At 39.2% G+C, this 21869-nt stretch overlaps 1 protein-coding gene and 1 pseudogene across 4 annotated transcripts in view; one reads left to right on the top strand and one right to left on the bottom strand.

Moving 5' to 3' along the window:
* The window catches only part of AGBL1 (AGBL carboxypeptidase 1), a 697725-nt gene that overhangs the window by 612995 nt on the left and 62861 nt on the right, over positions 1–21869 (bottom strand). For all 4 annotated transcript variants that reach the window (XM_072737248.1, XM_026001309.2, XM_072737250.1 and 1 more), the window contains exon 5: positions 19568–19661. In XM_072737248.1, coding sequence (XP_072593349.1) covers positions 19568–19661 — 94 coding nt within the window. The remainder of the gene's footprint in view (positions 1–19567; positions 19662–21869) is intronic.
* Positions 10327–11170, top strand: LOC112921944 (small ribosomal subunit protein eS4, X isoform-like; annotated as a pseudogene).

Below are 21869 nucleotides of genomic sequence, written 5' to 3'. Positions count from 1 at the left end.
CTTTCTATCACTGTAGTTTATTTTGCATTTGCTAGAATTTTATATAAATGGAATCATGTAGCACACATTTTTTTTTTAATCTGGCTTCTTTCAATCAATACAATTACTTTGAGATCTTTTCATGTTATAGCATATATCAAGAGTTTGTTCCTTGGAGTGCCTGTGTGGTTCAGTCAATTATCCAACTCTTGGTTTCGGCCCAGGTCATGATCTCAGGGTTGTGAGATGGAGCTCTGTGTGGGGCTGATGTGGGGCCCCCACATCAGGCTCCATGCCGAGCATGGAATCTACTTGAGATTCTCTTTCCCTCTCCCTGTGCCCCCTCTCCTGCCCTCACTGACTATTAATTAATCAATTAATTAATCTATCTTTTCTTACAAAAAGAGTTGGGGTGCCTGGGTGGCTCAGTCTGTTGAGCATCTGCCTTCAGTTCAGGTCATGGTCTCAGGGTCCTGGAATTGAGCCCCACATCATGCTCCCTGCTCAGCAGGAAGTCTGCATCTCTTTCTCTCCCTCTGTTCTCTCTCTCTCTCTCAAATAAATAAATAAAATCTATTAATTAATTCATTCATTTTATTGCTGAGTAATCTTCCTTTACTAAAATATCACATTTTATCTACTCACCAGCTGGTGGAAATTATTATTGTTTCTGGGTTTGGGTTACTATACTTTGTAAAGATATATACTATCATTTCTATTGGGTAAATATCCAGAAAAAGAATAAACATATTTTTAGATGTTATGTTCAATTTTTAAGAAACTGGAAACTGTTTTCCAAAGTGATTATACCATTTTTGCACTTCCATCAGTATAATGTCTGAATTCTATTCTTTCACACCTTTACCTACCTTTGTAATGGTCAATCTTTTTTATTTTAATCATTATAAATGGGTGTATAATGATATCATATAGTGGGTTTAATATGCATTTCCCTAGTGAATTTTAATGTTGCTCATATTTTATATGTTTATATGTGCATATTTGCCTGTATATCTTCTTTGGTGACATATCTGTTCAAATTTTTTTAATGTTTTATTTTAATTCCAGTTACTTAACATACAGTGTGACATTAGTTTCAGAAGTACGATATAGTGATTCAACATTTGCATACAACAACTGGTGCTCCTCAGGACAAGATCACTCCTTAATCCCCATCACCTAGTTTCCCCATCCCCTCACCCCCTCCCCTCTGGTCACTATCAGTTTATTATCTAGAGTTAAGAGTCTGTTTCTTAATTTGTCTCTTTCTCTCTCTCTTTCTCTTTCTCTGTTTCCCTTTGCTCATTTGTTTTTCTTAAATTCCTCATATAATTGAAATCATATGGCATTTTCTTTCTCTGACTTATTTCACTTAGCATTATGTTCTCTGGCTCCATCTGTCATTGCAAATGGCAAGATTTCATTCTTTTTTATGACTGAATAATATTCCAGTGTGTGTGTGTGTGTGTGTGTGTGTGTGTGTGTGTATAGCAGGATATATATATATATATATATATATATATACACACACACACATATATATATTTCTTATCCTTTCTGTGTATATATCCTTTTTTGTGTATGTCTGTATATATATATATATATATAAACATCTTCTTTACTCATCCATCAATAAACACTTGGACTGCCTCCATAATTTGGCTATTATAAATAATGCTGCAATAAGCATAGAGGTGCATGTATCCCTTTGAATTAGTGTTTTGGTATTCTTTGGATAAATATCCCAGTAGTGTGATTGCTGGATCATAAGGTAGTCTTTTTATTAACTTTTTGAGGAACCTCCATACTGTTGTCCACAGTGGCTGCCCAAGTTTGCATTCCCACCAACAGTGCAAGAGGGTTCCCATTTCTCTGCATCCTTACCAACATGTGTTTCTTGGGTTGTTGACTAGCCATTCTGACAGGCATGAGGTGAAATCTCATTGTAGTTTATTTTTGATTTGCATTTCCCTGATAGCAAGTAATAATGAGCATCTTCCCATGTGTCTGTTGGCCATCTGCATGTCTTCTTTGGAGAAATATCTATTCATGTCTTCTGCCCATTTTTAATTGGGGGGTGTTCATTGGGGGGGTGTTGAGTTGTATCAGTTCTTTATAGATATATATTTATATCTATATATATAGATATATAGATATATATTATATATAATATATAATATATATTATATATTATATATATCTATGTATATAGATATATATATAGATATATATTTATAGATACTAACCCTTTATCAGATGTGTCATGTGCAAATATCTTTTCCCATCCAGTGGGTTGCCTTTTAATTTTGTTGATTCCTTTGCTGTGCAGAAGCCTTTTATTTTGATGAGGTCCCAATAGTTTATTTTTGCTTTTGTTTCCCTTGCCTCAGGAATCATAACTAGAAAGAAGTTGCTATGACCTATGTGAAAGAAATTATCGCCTGCATTCTCCTCTAGGATTTTTATGCTTTCAGGTCTCACATTTAGGTCTTTAATACATTTTGAAATTATTTTTGTGTATGGTGTAAGAAAGTGGTCCAGTTTCATTCTTTTGCATGTTGTTATCCAGTTTTCCCAACACCATTTGTTGAATATACTTTTTCCCATTGGACATTCTTTCCTACTTTGTTGAAGATTAATTTACCATATATTTGTGGGTTTATTTCTGGGCTTTCTATTCTGTTTTGTTCCATTGATCTATGTGTATTTTTGTGCCAGTAATACACTGTTTTGATTACTATAGCTTTGCAATATAAGCTGAAGTCCAGAACTATGATGCCTCCAACCTTCCTTTTCTTTTACAAAATTGTTTTGAGTATTCAGGGTCTTTTGTAGTTCTATATAAATTTTAGGATTGTTTGTTCTAAAAGCTGTTGGTATTTTGACAGGCACTGTGTTAAATGTGTAAATAGCTTTGGGTAGTATTCCAATCCATAAGCATAAAATGCCTTTCCATTTCTTTGTGCCATCTTCAATTTCTTTCACCAGTGTTTTATGGTTTTCAGAGTACAGGTCTTTCACCTCTTTGGTTAGGTTTATTCCTAGGTATCTAATTACTTATGATGCGATTATAACTGGGATTGTTTTCTTAATTTCCCTTTCTGCTGCTTCATTTTTGATGTATAGAAATGCAACAGATTTCTGTATTTCTTTACATTGATTTTTGTATCCTGTGACTTTACTGAATTTTTTTATCAGTTCCAGCAGTTTTATGATGGAATCTTTCATGTTTTATATATGTAGTATCATGTCATCTGCAAATAGTGAGTTTTACTTCTTCCTTATCAATTTGTATGCCTTTTATTTCTTTGTGTTGTTTGTTATGGCTAGGACTTCCAGTACTACGCTGAATAAAAGTGGTGAGAGTGGACATCTTTGTCTTGCTCCTAATCTTAAGGGAAAAGCTCTCAATTTTTCCCTACTGAGTATGATGTCAGCTATGGGTTTTTCATAAAGAGTCTTTATTATGTTGAGGTATGTTCCCTCTAAACCCACATTGTTGAGGGTTTTATTATTTTTTGTATATTTTTTATTGGAGTTAGTATAACACCCAGTGCTCATCCTGTCAAGTGCCTCCCTCAGTGCCCGTCAGAGGGTTTTTATTATGAATGAATGTTGTACTTTGTCAAATGCTTTTTCCGCTATTGGTATTTGGAAATGATCATATGCTTAACCTTTCTGTTATTGATGTGAAATATCATGTTGATTGATTTGCAAATACTGAATCATCCTTGTGCTCCAGCAATAAAGCCCACTTGATCATGGTGATGATTTTTTTGATGCATATCTGTTCAAATCTTTTCACTGTTTTTAAATTAGATTGTTCATTTTATTATTGAATTTTGGGTTTTCTTTATATATACAAGATAAAACTCCTTTGTGGTATTTATGACTGACAAATATTGTCTCCCAGTCTAGGGCCTCTTTCTTCATTCTCTTAATGTATATTTTTTAAAAAGATCTTATTTATTTGAGAGAGAGAGAGACTGCACAAGCAGGGTAAGGGCAGTGAAGGGACAGAGGGAGAGGAGAAGCAGACTCCCCTGTGAGCAGGGAGTCCGAATCAAGGCTTGATCTCAGGACCCTGGGATCATGACCTGAGCCAAAGGCACAGACACAACCTACTGAGCCACCCAGGAGCTCCTTAATAGTACTTCTAGAGTGTAGAAGTTTTTAATATTGATGAAGTCCAGTTTGCCCATTTGTTACTTTATTGATTGTGCTTTTCATGTTGCATCTAAAGAATTTCTGCCTAGCCAAAGGTCACAACATTTCCCCCTGATATCTTCTAGAAATTTTATAGCTGTAGGTTGCAAGATTAGAGCTATTATCCATTTTATCTTATAGTGTAAAGTATAAGCTGAAATTCATCTTTTGCATACGGACATCAAGTTTTTCAAGGCCCATACATTGAATACACCATTGTTTCTCTATGGAATTTGTCTATGACAAAAATCAATTTTCCCTATATATGCAGGTTTACTTCTGAACTATTGTTTCATTAATCTATTTGTAAGTCTTTATATCAATAGTACACTGGCTTGATTACTGTAGCTTTATGATAAATCTTGAAATATATTGTGGTTAGTCCTCCAAGTTTTCTAAATTGTGCTGGCTATATAGGTCCATTGCATTTCCATGTGAATTCTGGAATCAATTTATCAGTTTCTACAAACAAAAAATTCCTCGCAATTTTGAGAATGCATCCAATCTATAAATAAATTTAAGAAAAATTGATATCTTTAACAATATTGAGTCTTCCAAGCCATTAACTCTACTTATTTAGGTCTTAATAAATTTGATTCAGGAATGTTTTTTAGTTTGCAGTGTATATATCTTTAACATCTTTTGTAAGATTTATTCCTAAGTATTTCATATTTTTTATGCTATTGTAAACTGTATTTCAAAAATTTTAGTTTCCAATGCTTTGTTTCACTATACAGAAATAAAATTTATTTTTTGTGTATTGATTTTTGCATCCAGAAACTTTGGTAAACTCAATTAATAGTTCTGGTATTTTGTGTATGTGTGTAGATTCCGTCAGAATTTCTATATAGACAATCACATTATCTGCTAATAAAGAATTATACTTTCTCCTTACCCATCTGGATGTCCCTATTTTTTTTTCTTGTCTCATTGCCCTAACTAGAATCTCCCAAACAATGTAAAACAGAAGTGGAGAAAGTGGACATTTTGGTCTTGCTTCTGATACTAGGAGAAAAGTATTGTCTTTCATCATTTAAGTATGATGTTGCCTAATGATTTTCACAGGTGTAATTTATTGAGATAGTTCCTTTCTACTTCTAATTTTGTTGAATTCTTATGAGGAAATGGTGTTGAATTTTGTCAAATGCTTTTTTCTGTGTCTATCGAGATAACCATATGTTGCTGGTTTTTTAGTTTCTTATATAGTAAATTATATGCAATGATTTCTTCATGTTAAATCAATCTTGCATTCCTGGAATAAATCTCAATTGGTCTTAATCTTTTTATACACTGTTGATATCAATTTTATAAACTTGCATTGAGGGTATTTGCATCTCTATTCATAAGAGATACTGGCTAGTAGTTTTCCTTCCTTGTAATACCTTTGCTTGCTTTTGGCATCAGGGTAATGCTAGCCTCACAGAATAACTTGGAAAATATTCCCTCTTTAACTTTCTGGAACAGTTTATATGGAATTGCTAATATTTATTCTTTAAATGTTGGTAAGCTTCACTAGTGAAGCCATCTGAACCTGGAATTTTCATTGTGGGGGTGATTTTAACCATGCATTCAATTCTTCTAATGAATACAGGGCTATTTAGGTCATCTGTTTCTTCTTGAGTGCGCTTTGGTAGTTTGTCAAGGAATTTTTCCATTTCATTTAAGTTATCAAGTTTATTGGCATGAAGTTGTCTGTAATATTCCCTTATTATTCTTTTCATTACTATATAACTTGTAGCAATCTCCTCTCTCATGCCCAATAATGGTGATTTGTGTCTTCTCTCACTTTTTTCCTGAGCAGTTGGAATAGGGATTTTAGCAATTGTATTATCTCAAAGAATCAGCTTTTGATTAAATTACTTTTCTCTTTATTTTTCTTTTACCATTTCACTGATTCCTATTCTTATCTTTCTTATTTCCTTTTTTTCTTTTTACTTACTTCAGATATTGACATTTTCCTAAAGATTTCTAAAGGTGGAATCTCAGGGCATTGATTAGATGGCCTTTCTTCTTTTCTAACATGTGTCTGTGATTATATAAATTTCTACCAAACATGTGGCATCCCAAAGATTTAAAAATTCTGTATTTCATTTGGTTCAAAACATTTTCTACTTTCTCTTTTGACTTTTCTTTAACTCATTGGTTTTGTTAGAAATGTGTTAATTTCCAATATTTGGGCGCTCCTCAAAAGACCTTTCTCATTGATTTCTAATTTAATTGCATCATGGTCAGAAACACACCTTATATCACTTGAATTCTTAGAAACATTATGACTGGTATTATGGCCCATAATATTGTCTATCTTTGTAAAAGTTCCGTGGGCACTTGAAAGGAATCTATATTCTGCTGTTGATAGGTATTCTATGAATATCAGTTATGTCACATTGGTTGATAGTGTTATTCAGATTTTCCTATCCTTAGTGAGTTTCCCTCTACTCATCCTGTCAATTATTGAGAGAGTTATTAAACTTTCCAACTGTAATTATGGATGTATGTATTTCTCCCCTCAGTTGTATCAGTGCTTACTTCCTTTATATTGAGGTGCTATTATTAGGTGCATAAATGTTTAAGGTTTTCAAGTCCTCTTGATAAATTGACCCTTTATCATCATGAAATTACTTTATTCCTGGCAGTATTTTTTGTTCTGAAATTCACTTAATCTGATTATTAGTAAAGGTACTTTAACTTTATTTTGTTTAGTATTAGCTTGGTATATCTTTAACATCCCTTTACTTTTAACTTACTTGTGTCTTCATATTAAAGTGTGTTTCTTGTATGCAGCATATAGGTGAGTCTTGCTTACTTATCAGTATGACTGCCTTTATTCTTCAACTGGGATATTTAAACCATTTACACCTTATTGATTTGTAAGGTATGTATCATCTTTGCTGTCTTAGCTATAACCCTTTATTATTTTAGTGTTTGCTTTAGCATTCATTTTTTACTGATCACAGTCTACCTTTGAGTGTTATTATACCAATTCACATATAAGACCATTGCAATAAAATACTTGCATTTCTCTCATCCTGACCTTGTGCTCTTGGAGTTACACATTTAAACTTTACATGGAATGTAAACTCCAGACTATATTGTGATTCTTTTTACTGAAACAGTTACTATCTTTTTTTAGGATTGTATTTACTTATTTCAGAGACAGTGAGAGAGCAAGTGGTGTGAGCAGTGGTGCAAGGCAGGGGAGATGGAGAGAGAATCTCAAGAAGATGCCTTGCTGAGTGTGGAGCCTGACATGAGGCTTGATCCCATGATCCTGAGATCATGACCTGAACCAAAACCAAGAGTCAGACGTTTAACTGACTGAGTAACCCAGGCACCCCTAACTATCTTTTAAAGAGATTAAAATAATAAACTAAAAATCAAATCTGTCTACTCATATATTACTATTTCCAGTATTTCAGTCTGTTGAGTAAATATGTCTTTTCACCCAGTACCATTTACTTTCTGCATGAGGCTTTCTTTTCACAATTTCTGTAATGGAGAAATTTCCTGTCAACTACCAATTAATTCTTTTTCCTTTTGTAGGTTTGAAAAGTTTTTATTCCATTTGCATTTTTCAAAGATATTTTAATGGCATATGCAATTCCATCCTTTAAAGATGAAGCTCCACTATTTTTTCGCTTGTACTGTTTCCAAAGGGAAATTTGTTGATTCTTAGCTTTCTTCCTATGTGCATAACATGTATCTTTTTTTTTCTAGCTGCTTTTAAGACTTTTTTCTTTATCATCACTTTTGAGCAATTTGATTATGATTTGTCTTAGAGTAGTCATGTTTCTCGTGCTTTTGGTATATTAAGCTTCTTGGATCTCTGACTTTATAGCTTTCATCAAATTTAGGAAATTTAAACCATTATTTCTTCAAATATTTTTTCTATCTCCATTTTACTCTTCTCTTTCCAGAAACTCCAATTATACATATATTAAGCTGTTTGAAATTGTCCTATGATTCATTGGTGCTCTTTTTTTGTGCTTTTTTTTTTATTTTTTTTCTCTGTGTTTCATTTTGGATATTTTCTATGTCTTCAGATTCACTCATCTTTTCTTCTGCCAGATCTAATTTGACTTAATTCAATCCAGTGTATTTATTTCTTGCACCTGTAGCTTTCGTCTCTCTAGAAGTTCAATTTGTGTCTTTTTAAATAACCTTCCACATCTTTAAACTTTGAACATATGGAATATATTTAGAATAACTTTTTAATGTCTGATCATTTTCATTGGGTTCTAGACATTGTGACTTGCACTTTGCTAAGGGCTAACTAGTTTTGTGCCCCTATAAATATTCTGAAGATTTATCCTGAGATGTAGTTAAGATTTTTTTAGACACAGTTTTATCTTTCCATTTCTTGCTTTTAAAGTGTAATAGGCCCAGAACAGTGTTCAGTTTAGAGGTTACTACCCCCCACTACTGACGCAAGACTCTTCTGTGTGTTCTACCCAATACCCTACAAATCATGAGGTTTTTTCCGGTCTTCTTTGTAGAACCAAACATCATATTCAGTCCTCTGTAAACACCAGGCATTGTTCCCTCTATTCCTTTAAGGTGGTCTTTCCCTAGCTTTGGGTATTTGCCCCATAAGTACATACTGTTCAATTCAACCAGATGAATTCTTAAAGGAGAACCTCTGAAGTTCTTCAGAGTTCCCTCTCTCTCCGTGAAGCTTTCTTCCTTCCAGAACCCTATTCTGTGAATTCTGGGCACCTTGATGTCTCCAGAATCTCAGCCCTCTCCTCAACTCTGTCCCATCAATTTCAGGCCATCTGTAGGCTGTATCTGGAGTCTCCAGCTCTGTACTGTAACCTGGAAACTTTTTAAGTCATTAACCATGGTAATTTAAGAGTTTATCTTTCAGGGATCACTGTCCTTCATTTCCTGATGTCTAGTATCTTTTAAACACTGTTTTATATATTTTACTGTGGCTATTTTTTTCATGTAGGAAGATAAATCTGTCCCCGGTTCTTTCATATTTGCCTAAAGCAGAAGTTGTGTGTGTAACTGGGATCATACTGAATTTTGAACCTCACTTTTTCTAGTCAATATTTTATCATAAGCTATTACCATTGGCATAAATCATTCCTAATATATTTTTATGTTGCCATAATGCATAATATTATGATGTATAACTATATCACTTTTACTGTACATCATTCCCTGTTATCAGACTTTCTCTGGTTATATTTCCAATTATAAGTAATACTATGATTGATATTTTTGGGCACAAGTCTTCAGCTACCTTTTCCAATGATTCTTTTGGACAGATTTCAAGAACTTAAAAAATTGAGTTAAGGAATAGAAACTTTATAAAACTTATTATATACATCACCCCCATCATTCTCATGAAGGTTTTCTCAACCTACATTCCTAGCAGCATATATTAGTGCCCATTTTATTGAATCCTCACTACTATCATTTCTCAAAATATTTGTTACTTTGATTTGTGAAATTGATGTCTTGATCTAAATTGTGTTTTCTGATTATTGGCAAGTTGAATATTTTTATGAGTTTATCAGTTTTTCTATTTCCTCTTTGTGAATTATATATCCCCATACTTTTATTGTCTAGTAAGATATTAGAGTTCCAAATCCATTTGGGTGAGCTCCCTGACCTTACTTTTTTGCCAAATACTCCAGCCTTATATGAACCTACCATTCTCTTCATGGGTTTTTCTTTCTTCTTTTTTTATTCTTGTTTTGGTCTTTGCACTTGCTTCTGCCTCTATCTGGAAGGCTCCCCTCTGATAATTTTAACATCTTGGCAATTCCTTCCCTCTTTCAAATCAAAAGCTGCCTTCTCAGTGAATTCCTCCTTGCCAGTCCTGGGTAGACTAAGATCTTCCTTTCAAAGATTCTGCCGTTGGTTTGTCATATTGGTTCACATACTCATGTGTGCATGTTTCTGTAAGCTCCTTGAGGTCAAGGATTATTTATTTTAATCTCAAAACTCATACACTTTTGCTGTTAATAAATGCCCCAAAACACATCCTGAATGAATAAATGGTTAAAAGAGGGCAACTCAGACAAACTAAAATAACAGTGTTCGTTCATTTAGCTGGCATTTATTAAATACTTATGTGTACCAACTGAGGGAAATTTAAACCTACCTTATGCGCTTTTTGTGCCTAGCGCAGCCATGGCTTGTGGTCCCAAAAAGCATCTGAAGCATGTAGCAGCTCCAAAGCACTGGATTCTGGATAAACTGACTGGTGTGTTTGTTCCTCGCCCATCTACTGGCCCCCATAAGCTGAGAGAATGTCTTCCTTTCATCATTTTCCTAAGGAACAGACTTAAGTATGCCCTAACAGAGGATGAAGTAAAGAAAATCTGTATGCAGCATTTTATTAAGATTGATGGCAAGGTCCGAACTGATATCACCTACCCTGCTGGTTTTATGGATGTCATCAGCATTGACAAGACTGGGGAGAATTTCTGTCTAATCTATGACACCAAGGGTCACTTTGCTGTTCATCGGATTACACCTGAGGAGGCTAAGTATAAGTTGTGCAAAGTGAGAAAGATCTTTGTGGGAACAAAAGGAATCCCTCATCTGGTGACTCATGATTCTCGCACCATCTGCTATCCTGATCCCCTCATCAAGGTGAATGACACCATTCAGATTGATTTGGAGACTGGAAAGATTACGGATTTCATCAAGTTTGATACTGGTAATCTGTGTATGGTGACTGGAGGTGCCAATCTGGAAAGAATTGGTGTGATCACCAGCCAAGAGAGACGCCCTGGTTCTTTTGATGTAGTTCACGTGAAAGATGCCAATGGCAACAGCTTTGCCACCTGACTCTCCAACATTTTTGTTATTTGCAAAGGCAACAAACCATGGATTTCTCTTCCCTGTGGAAAGGGTATCCGCCTCACCATTGCTGAGGAAAGAGACAAGAGACTGGCAGCCAAACAGAGCAGTGGGTAAAATGGACCCTAGGTGATGTGACTGGAAGTCTTTATACTTAATTAAAGATTCTACAGCATGAAAAAATAAAAAATAAAAATAAACCTACCTTATAATAATTCACTTCTTTTAAATAGTAGTCTATTATTTTCTAGCCATTTCTCTCATTGGCTCTGTTGAATGTTATTAATGATTACATGAGCTCAAATATTAAAATAACACTACAAATGAACTTAGAAAGCCTCTGATCTGTTCCCATCCTGCAACCTCTGCCTAAATCCTTAAAAGCAGCTAGCTTTAGATGACTATGCGTCTGCATAATGGCTTGCTGTTTGACCCCTTTTTTTCCAGCTAATTGAGTTGGCTTGTCACTGCTAAGGAAGCACATCTTCAGGCACGGCACCCACTCACAGCCCCACAGGAAAATTAGAGTGTGTTTCCTTCCCCTATGTGTTTTATCATTTGTGATGTCTGAGTATGGAATCAATCCCTAAAGTATTTGGTAATGGCCTATTAGAAATATCACTTTCTTCAAAGTGAAGGATGAAGGTCACAAGTCTCTCTTGGTAGGGTCTTTTCATACCTCCCTTCAGTTCTTCAAATCTCCTCTCCCACATATTTGTAGGCAGTTGCAATATTTTGGGGAGGGTATGATTTACAGGAAGATACAAACTTCTTTGAAAAAGCTCCTTGCTGAGTTAGGCTGGGCTGAAAGATCAACTTTATGGAAAGCAAAAGTTCCTAAGAGACTCCCTTTAGTCTCCAGAGAAATAATGGAAGCAAATCAATGGAGAGGTACAGACAGTACAGATAGATAAAGATAGAAATGGAGTTTCTACAGAGAGCTTCACCAGGGTGAAGTGGCATATGTAGTGTCATCCCAGGATAGGCAGGGTCCAATAATTTTTATTTTGTTTTTTCCTGAACCTCTTTCTATATGATCTGATGCACGTTAGCATCAATAACTTTCTGTCTCATGCCATGCTAAGGAAGAAATACCATACCAGATATCAGGAGTCATCTGCTTATCAAGCCATCCTACTTTAATGAAGGACTGGCCATGGAATCTCAGGACAACCCCTTATATCTCTGTTTCAGAGGTCCTCCTCCTCAAGGTATGTGGTCCACCTCACTCAGGTAGCAGCGTCAGAGAGCAGAGAACAGAGACTAAGAGGCCTGTCTGGATGCCACTGCCAACCCAAGCCCATCTCAAGCACCAGGGGAGTACTTTATATATTTCAAGGAAGGCCCTCCAACATGCAGGGCCTCCTGAGGCACAGGGATTAGCTCTAAGGGAATTTCTGGATAAAGACATTATAAGAACATTTCCACACAACAGGAAGCTGACCCATTTTATAAGCCCAGCACTGGATCAGAAAGTTGCTACCAGACTGCATTGTTATTGTTGCTATACTATCAAAGACTTGAGAACAGGGTCCACCTTCTGTTGTTTTCAAAACCTCAGCCCAGCACCAAGACAGACCATAGAATATTGTTGAATAAATGTTAAAAGCCCTAGTTTAGGGCATGTTTAATTTGCATTGGGTAGTAGAGCATTTTAGAGAAGTGAATAGCATCCTGAAACTAGGACAGAAGGCTTAGTTCAAACTCTCTGGGTTTCAGTGACCTCTCTTAAAATGAAGGAGTTGAACCGGCAGACCCTTAAAGACCTTCCAACTTTAGATCCTATGACTTGAATATCTATGACGGGCTCTAATCAGGGAGCAATCGTTGGCTTCCCAAGAAGCTGAAGGGGATTTAAACCAACAAACCTAGTTGCCAAGGCTTAATACATGTAGGAAACTATTCATCCACCATTGGCTACAGGCTTGGAGTCAGGTGGCAAATGTACTAATCACTCTGTCAGTAAGTTGAGACCATGTTGCACACTCCCAATATCAGCACTTGTGAGACCTAGGTGGAATTTTTTTTGTTCCTGTTCCAAGGTATTTGAGTCCAAGTGATCTGGAGCATACAGCTTCTGAACCCCTAATGTGAGCCCGTGCCCTGGAGACCATGGAGTCTAATTATATTGAGTGGAGAGTAGCAAAAGTCACAAAGCCATTAATGGGGAGGTAGGAGGAAATGAACACCCAGGGAGAAATTCAGAAGCTATTTTGAGAAACAGGGAAATTTGCTTCTTTGTCTTGGTGACAAAGTAGCTGAGTCACCCAATCACTCATAATCTCAGGGAACCCATTAGCTTTGGTTGAGTCCCCACTCATCTGTCAGATAAAGTGGAATGGTGTGATGGTTGGAGAAAGCCCAGAAGGCCTGGCTCTGGGAAAACACAGTGATTTGCAGGGGAGGAAAAAGAGGAGCAGGACATTTTTTATAGCTCATAAATTGAAGATGAAATCACCATAAAGGACTGCCAATGAAGCAACGCCCAGTAATCCTGCACTTAGGCAAAGCTCAAATGCCAGAGATGCCTTGAGATCGGGCCTTTGATGGGAAAAGATCACCCAAAAGTATTCTGAGCTGAGGGAGCTAGTGGGATGGACAACAGGAGGATAAGCAGAAGAATTTGCTTATGAGGCTTGTCAAAGACCCATACGTCCATCTCCTTCTGTCAGCAAGGCATCTGAGCACAGGTAGTACACACAGCCTTCAAACCCCTTGAGCCCCATGGCAACCCAGGTGCCCAGGAAGCCCTGAGTCTAAAGCATATAAATCATAGCATGAGAACCCTGAGTGAAAATCTGAGAGGACACTCAGAGGGGTAGGAATATTGGAGATTCTGTCCTCTGTGAGAGTGAGACCAGCATGGTCCCAAATGACACACTTCCTGACCTCCCGTGTTCTTGGGAAAGCTCCGAAAAACTGAAGGTAAGGAATGAAGGAACCAACCAGCCTGTGGAGAGTCCTGAGTCCCCTTTTCCAAACTGTGGTTCAAAGATCAGGGACTACAACAAAGTTTAAGAAGACTCAACTCATTTCTGATTGAAGCTGGTGTCTTTGTGGGAAGACAAGGTGGTAGAGTTTAAAGACCTGGGTGGTATACTGATGGATAGCAGCTGGTAACTCGGGTTTAAAGCTTGGGTTAAATATTATGGTGTGACAATCCAATAGGATCAGAGGGGATGTGACCATGCTTTGGAAATGGTCAAGTGGATGAGCAGTGGAAATGGCCATTATTATTAGAAAAACCCTCAAGTCCTTTCTGGAAATGAAGGAACACAGGAGGCACAGCTCCTAGCAGAAGGTGTCTGCTTCAGGAACAGACATACCCTTCTTAAGGTCACAAGATGATTCAGTCACAGACAAGCAATCCTTCTTCACCTCAATAAATTTTCCTGCTTAGTGAATGTGAACAGTGCAAAGACAGCTTTGGTACAGATAAACAAACTTGTCCACAGCTCACCCTGGCCCGGTGTCATTTCTACCCTCCCATTGCTATAAAAAGCTCCCCCATAAATTCTAAATCCCCAGCTGAATCAATCATCAGACCAAATCCTGGAAGCCTACTCAAAAACTAAGCAAAGTTTTAAAGTGAATGCTGCCCTTTGCAGACCCCCAAACTCAGCTCTTTCCCTTCTGCTGGGCTATGTCAGTTCCCCAGACAGCTGTAAGGAAGAGAGAGAAGACTCACAAGTGTTTCCTTCCCTGTTATGAATGATATTGTGCTCTTTCAAGCACATGGCCTCTGCCTCTCACTCTCTCTCCTAGAAGGAGTAATTTCCCGGAAGGCACCTTAGACCCTCACATGATGGTGTTCTCAGAGGCCTGCCACGTCATGTTCCAGGCATGTTTAGACATGATGGAACCATGATGTGGAGCCAGCGTGGGATCAAGGAAGAATGAGCTCATAAATATAAAGTGTCTGCTATAATGTACACTCACTAAATGTTGGCTTTTAGTCATCATTAGATAGGTGACTCACAAAAACATTTCTTTAGTTGAAGAAATTTTTTTTTAATTGAACTAAGAGCCTCCCATAGTCCAGGCACTTGGATGGGCCCCATGGAGAACAGAAAGATAAAGTAATTTGATTTCTACCTTTAGGAAGTTTAGAATTTAGAGAGAAGGCACACAGGCCAATGTAGTACAGAGTTAAATCCGGTAAATGTTATGAAAGTATGAGCAAAATACTAGAGAAGCATTGAGGGAGAAAATGCCTTCTGTCTGGTAAGCTGGACCAGATGCCATAAAGTGGGATTTTTTTTTCTTCTACCGTGATATCAGAATAGAGGACCAGCACATCAAATGACACCAACATCTCTACGCCCACCAAAAACTGCTCCCCACACCTCAGCGCAGAGTTCGAGAGTTCTTAAGGAGGGCGTAAGAGCCTGCCCCCTTCTGGAAGTTCTCCCCAGGCCCTATACAGACTTGGGGGCCTTGTCTTTGGGTGGAGCAGAGGGAGGACTATGTGAGGGGCAGGGCGGGAGCCTCCCTATGGCACCTCTGTGTCTGCTCATCTACCCTGCAGATGCATCTGAGTCAGTCCTGCTTTTGTCTAGCCTAAAACATTGCAGGTACGCTCAGCAAACACCACAGAGAGGCAACCACCAGCCCAAAGCCACTTAACAGATGAGCAGGCGGGTAAGCAGCCAGGCGACCCTCCCTGCAGCACCAATGGGGTCAGTGGCAGTGGGGAGGGCCTTGGTGTTCCTGCAGCAAGAGAGAGGAAGGCAGGCCATGAGGCCAGCCCCTTGCAGGGCCGCCCGCATCTGGGCTTCAGGACGCACATCCACCAGACGGCTCTGTGAACTGGGGTTTAATTGGGGTTTGAATGCTGATGAACGGTTGAAAAAGCAGCCTGGGCTGAAGAGAGGCCTAGGTCGACAACTCCATCACCTCTGCCACCATGATGGGGTGAAGCTTTATCCTTCAGTGAGGCAGCAGTGCCATTCCAGGACAAGGGAGGTGCTGAGGAGGGAGCTCCGGCAGGACTCTGCCTTTGGGGCATGCCACAAGTGGGGAGAGAGGGGTAGGCTGGAAAGAAGGATGAGAGAAGGAACCGAAGGATAGAATGGAGGCTGGGACAGGTTCTTCATTGCTCTGAAGTCAGGGAAAACCAGGTAGAGGGCTGTAGGAGTGAACATTGCTCCAGCTGGGGTGATGGTCATAAGAGAACAGGTACAAGCCAAATACATGGCAGGAAAACTATGCCAGCATGGTGGGCATTTGGGAAGTGAGGAAGGCCAGGAAGCACCACCATCCTGGGAGTGAAAACTGGCAGAGGGCCACAGAGGGTTAGCGGCACTGCTCTGCATGGCCCTTCTCTCTAGAAGGCCTGTGGTTAGTGCTTCTGTCATAAATCTCACCCTGAGTACTATATGGAGACAGGGCTTCACTGGAGGACAGCTGCACAACTAATTTTAGGTTTGTGCTGGAGAAGTAGAGCAGGTTTAATCTCCAGGGCAGGGAGGAGTCAAAGTGATGGCACTGGGCATCTGCTCCCACAAAGGCAGCTGAGAACCACCCTTCCACAGCTTGCTAGCATTTGGAGGATGATATTCAGAGGGCTATTCACGTCCTCTGATATGGGTACTGCATCCCCTTCCTGGAAGACCCCTTCAAATCACAGGTTCTGGCATCAGGTGGAGTTGAAACAACTCATTTGGGTACATCTTAGTTACTATTTGTGGGGATGGAGTTCAAGGGAGAAGGTGAGAGTGGCAGAAATGTCTCATCAGCATTCTCTCCTCTGGCTCTGCTGCTGGATCTGAAGCAGCCAGACAAGCAACCAGTAGTATTTGTATTAATAACAGCTAACAGTATTACGGCACATCAAAGCTCACGAGATTTTTACACATTATTTCTTAATGCCCACAACAAACCCAGGAGGTAGGACTTGACATTCACACTTTGAGGAATGTGAAAGCTCAGTGAAGAAAGGTTAAATGAGTTGCCAGGGAATCCACTAGAAAGAGGGCTACAATGCTGATCTCCAGATTTCAGTGCCTTTGTCCTTACCTGGCTGATGGGAGGGGGGCTAGGAGTAAGGTAGAAAACAAGGCAGCTGTGGGAAAGAATCCAAACATGGAAGGAGCAGACATTTATTTAGCCTTTGAGAGAAAATAGCCATTCTACGGAGGAGAAAGACTCCCCTATCATTAAGCAAATTGTTCCACGAGTATGAGCCATTTAGACGGCAACAAAAATTTAAACAAACTTTAAGTGCTTATGGTCGTCTTACATATGGTGGTTTCGAAATAAAGTGCTGGAAATAAACTGTGTAAGACACTCCAGTGGTGCTTTAAGAGCTAAAGCTCATGTATCAGACAGGGTTTAAATCCCAGCTCTTCCACTTAAATCCCAGCAAATCACTTAACTTCTTTCAGCTTCCATTTTTTTCCCTGTAAAATTGGGAACAGTAATAGCACCTACCTCACAGAGAAGAAGAAAGAATCAGATGGGATAACACCTGCTAAGAGCTCAGGGCAGGGCACATAAAGAATGCCATGGCCATGCTATCCATATGGTAGTAGTTGGTGAAGATACTTCTCTGTGGAGGATTGGTTTGAATTGGGCATTTGGCTCAAGAAGGGGAAATCATCATGCTCAAAATTTATCAAACAGACCAGAAATGCAGAAATCAGCCTGAGGTCCCTGAAAGGTTCTTTTTGTCATTGCAAACCCCCATGGATCCCTGGTTTTTCCCATGGTACCTTGATCAGATCTGTGCCTGAATTCAACTTGCTTTGCAGCAGAATAGCAAGAGACAGAGCAATGTGACATAAGTCTCTAAGAACGGGACTTTTATGCACTGCTGCTTACTGTGCCCCAGCTCAGCCTGAGACAGGAAGATAATGAAAGCTATCAGTGCCCCAGAAGGGAATAGTCTAGTACCAAGTTTGGCTGGGAAGACTTCCTAGAGCCTTCTCTAGGCAGCCTTCCAAAGAGCATGGCACCCACAAGGCAAGAAGGGATAACTGGGTGAGACTTCTATGTGGATGGACCCAGCAGACAACACACAGATTTTCACTTAGTGACAGGGAGACAACCACATACTCCTGAGCTGCCAAACAGACAAATGGAAACACTGCCAGATTAGAGGAGGTCTTGTCACTTGAGTAGAAAGATACAAGTTCATAGGCTGATGACCAAAGGACGTGTTGAGACTGCAGGTATCCGCAGTGAAGGTCCACCCGCACCAATAAACATCACGCAAATCTGAATCATACATATCTGAATGGACACAAATGGAAGTTTAAGAGGAATTAAAGCACAATACAGTGCTCATCTTTTTTTTTTTTTTCTTTTGGTCACTGAGTTGGTGACTCTGAAGTCCTGTATTATTAGCTAAGAATGCCTTGGTAGAATTAGATTGACTCCCACCTGCAGTACACTTGCTCTCCAGAGGTTTCTAAAGTGAACATAGAATACTGACTCCCCCCAAAAAAGATAGTCTTCATATAAGACCAGTTCCCTGGCCAAATCAGGTTTGGAACATGGTGTACTATAGACCCGTCCTGGATATCCTGGACATGTTCAGGCTGTACAATGGCCCAGAGAAGTCTCACTGTAAAGCAATCTGCATAACTTTGTTTAATCCGGTACTTCTCGATATATTTGAAGAGGAAATTTTTTAACTGAAATAGAATGTATTTCACTCTAGGAATTGCTGGCATGGAGAGCCACAGGTAAGGATGGATGATAATGGCATTACAGTGGTGACCCAAGAGAAAATAGTCAGCTGGAACAAGAGTCTAAGATGGATGCTGAGATGCAGAAAAATCTCATGGCTGGGCATGGAAATGCTACTTTGCCAAATGACCCCATATATCTCAGAAATTGGCTGAATTCTTTCTAATATTCTTTCAAGGTCCTCGCTGAGTCACTCCCATAAATGATGGATCTTAATGGTTCCCAATATCTCCTCATGTCTAACCATTTTTCTCTGTTTAAGTTTGTGATTCACGCCATTGCAGCAAGCAGGGCTAGAGAGAGTGGCTGAGTTTCATTTTCCAATCATAAAGGTACATCTCAAAGGCAGCATGCAGCCATGATGGACTACGCTGAGGCCTGGATCTCATACCAGAAATTTAACTGGCTGGCTTCTAGAGATGCCCTGAGGAGCATCACCTCAGCCTTTCATCTCCAGACTATCTTTTAAGGGCCACGAGAACTATGTAGAATTGCTATGAGTAAAAGGGCTGAATTACCTGAAGACTTTGGGAAAAAAAAAAAAAAGATGGGCTTTTAAGTCAGGAAAATTTGAGTTCAAATCCCAGCTCTGCCATTTCTTAGGATTGTGACCTTGGATAAGGCTCTCTCCTCATGGTTTCCTCATCTGAAATGAGGGTAATAATATTCCCCTTCAGGGTCACCATGAGGATTAGGGGAAATGATGCCTGGGGCAGGGGAGATGCTCATTGAAATAGGATAGTTATTTTACCATATCTCCAAGAGAGAGTCATCACTCAACTCAACTGGAAGCATCAGGAGAACATACATGAGGCTTTCTCCATCTCTGCATCTATTAGAAAGAGGGAAAAAGCACTACAGAAGTGCCCTGTACCTGATTATTCGGGTGCGCTTCTGCGTATAAGGGGTGATAACCTTGAAAAGCAGTTCCATTGCTCCATTTATTCCCAGCATGGCTCCCGTGGTAACTGAGAAAGATAAAATCACAGTAGTCATTGAACCATCTGAATCAGAATTATTTCCAGCATTACAGAGTAGGCCAGAAAGATAGGGGAGTTCCATCATCTTCCTTGCCACAGGCCACTTAAAAGCAGAGAAACTTTATGGGTTTTTCATCCTTGACTTGGAAGCAAAGATCATGTGCAAAGCATCCATTATCTTTTCAAACTATCTTCTTAAAGGGGACCCAAGCCATGAAATTATGTGTTTCATTCCTGATGGGTCAATGTACTTCTCCATTGTATTCTTACTCAGAATAGTCAAGGCAAGTGCAAAGCAGAAGATTTTTCTGAAAGGAGGTCTTTGGGTTTCAATTCAAGTGGTTTCACTCACTATCAACTTCCCACATGATACATACACTCATGCACACATACACTCACGTACACATAGGAGCATACCCACATATATACACTGCCAGTATCCTATGAAATACTCCCTTAGACACATTCTGCTATTGGGAGACTTTACAATGGAGAAAAGTCATAGGTGGATGGGTTAAGGTTTAGTCCAACTTGGGCTGACTCCTTTAAACTGTAAGGGGCAAGCTAATAAAGAAGGCAACCCCCTTTCTTTTGTACCCTGGTTCCAAGTTCCCCTACAACTTTCGTAGCTGGATCTCCGATGACTGAGTCTAAGACTTAACTGTGCCCCCATCTATTAGCATGTCAAGGGAAGAATCAATTCTTCCTCATCAGAGATCACTAGCCTGGGAAATTTTTGCCTTTTTTGCCTAACTGGATGGTTATTTTTTTAAAAGAGCCATAGATCTGAATGATGGAAAATAATAGACAAGGATATCTGGTCAGCCAGGGGCTTCCAATCTGTATTTTGGACCCAAAAACTATGGGTATCACGCTCATCTCCAATGATGCCTTGGCCTCTCTGCAGCATCCCCAGTTCCCCACTCCATCAGCTTACTTTAGGAAGAGTTCTGATCATGTCAAAAAAATAAGGGAAGCTACAGAGACAAAATGGAATTATTTTGGGAGGGGGCAGAAATTTCAGTGAAAGAAGGAAAGACAAGATTTTCTATCATGTGACTCTCTTATCTCTTTCCTCTACCACAATGGGGTGCTGCAACTGAGCCCACAAGGAGTACCTTGTGCTTTGGGCCAGCCTTGTTCTAGGAAATATGAGTGGTAACAAGGGGTTCATGGGGGCAAAAAAGAGAGAGACACAAGGAAGGCTTATCCTGGCTTGCTCCAAGCCTCAGGAAAGAAGGATATGTGGAAATCTGAGGGCTCGAATATAGTTCATCCCAATACAGTCCACCAGAGAGAGACTGAGGCTGATGTCTTAGTGATTACAGAGACTGTGTGTTCCTGGAACATCCTCTGTGCATATGTCCCTCCTGAGGCTGGTACAGGCAGTAACTGCCTGAATCAAAATTCAGAGATTTGGCATTCTACTCCTGCCCATCAATCTTCCACTCTCATGGCTACTAACTCAGTCCTTTATTTCTAAACTGGGAAAACATGCTGGAGCACTCTCTTGGCAAATCATTCAGCAAAATTCTAGTATTAAGTAGAGTTAGGGAGGATATAGTTTTAGAAACACAGATTGTAACATGGAAGACTTTAGACTTGGAACTGAAAGATTGAAACAATAAGAAACCCTCCCCTCCCTGAGTTCTTCCTTGCTGGCTTCCTGCCCAGGGTCAGACCTCTGGCAGCTCCATCAACATCCCCACTGGCCAGGAGAGAGCTGCCGAAGGGTTCATTGGCTTTGGCAGACCCATTATGGTTCCAGCCAACTCCTTCCACAGATAGAGGCTGTTTAGAAAGCTTTCTGGAACATTCAATAGTGGCTAACAATTCACCAAAGAGACAGCAATCAATCCACAGGCTTCATGAACTCTGCTTGCCTCTCATCAGTGAAGTCAATGTATAGAGAGTGGTAGTACAATTTTTAAAATATCTTATGAAATAATTCATTGGTACAATAAATGTAGCCTTAGAATATGAGACAAATGGCCACCTCCTCATATCTGCAGGCAAATCCCAACATTTTTTAGACATCCTTGCTAAAAGGAATTCCAGATCTTTATAACTAATATATATATAATAAGAAAGGTATATTATTCAGCCTAATTATTCTTTAGGAAACTAAAATGAGATACTTCAAATCTTACACTGCTGGCAAGCCCTGGATGGTGGCACACCCTCTGGCTTCTTGTT

Source organism: Vulpes vulpes, chromosome 14 (assembly GCF_048418805.1).
Source record: "Vulpes vulpes isolate BD-2025 chromosome 14, VulVul3, whole genome shotgun sequence".
Taxonomy (NCBI): Eukaryota; Metazoa; Chordata; class Mammalia; order Carnivora; family Canidae; genus Vulpes; species Vulpes vulpes.
Note: the sequence above shows the minus strand (reverse complement) of the source record. Positions and strands in the feature narration are given on the sequence as shown.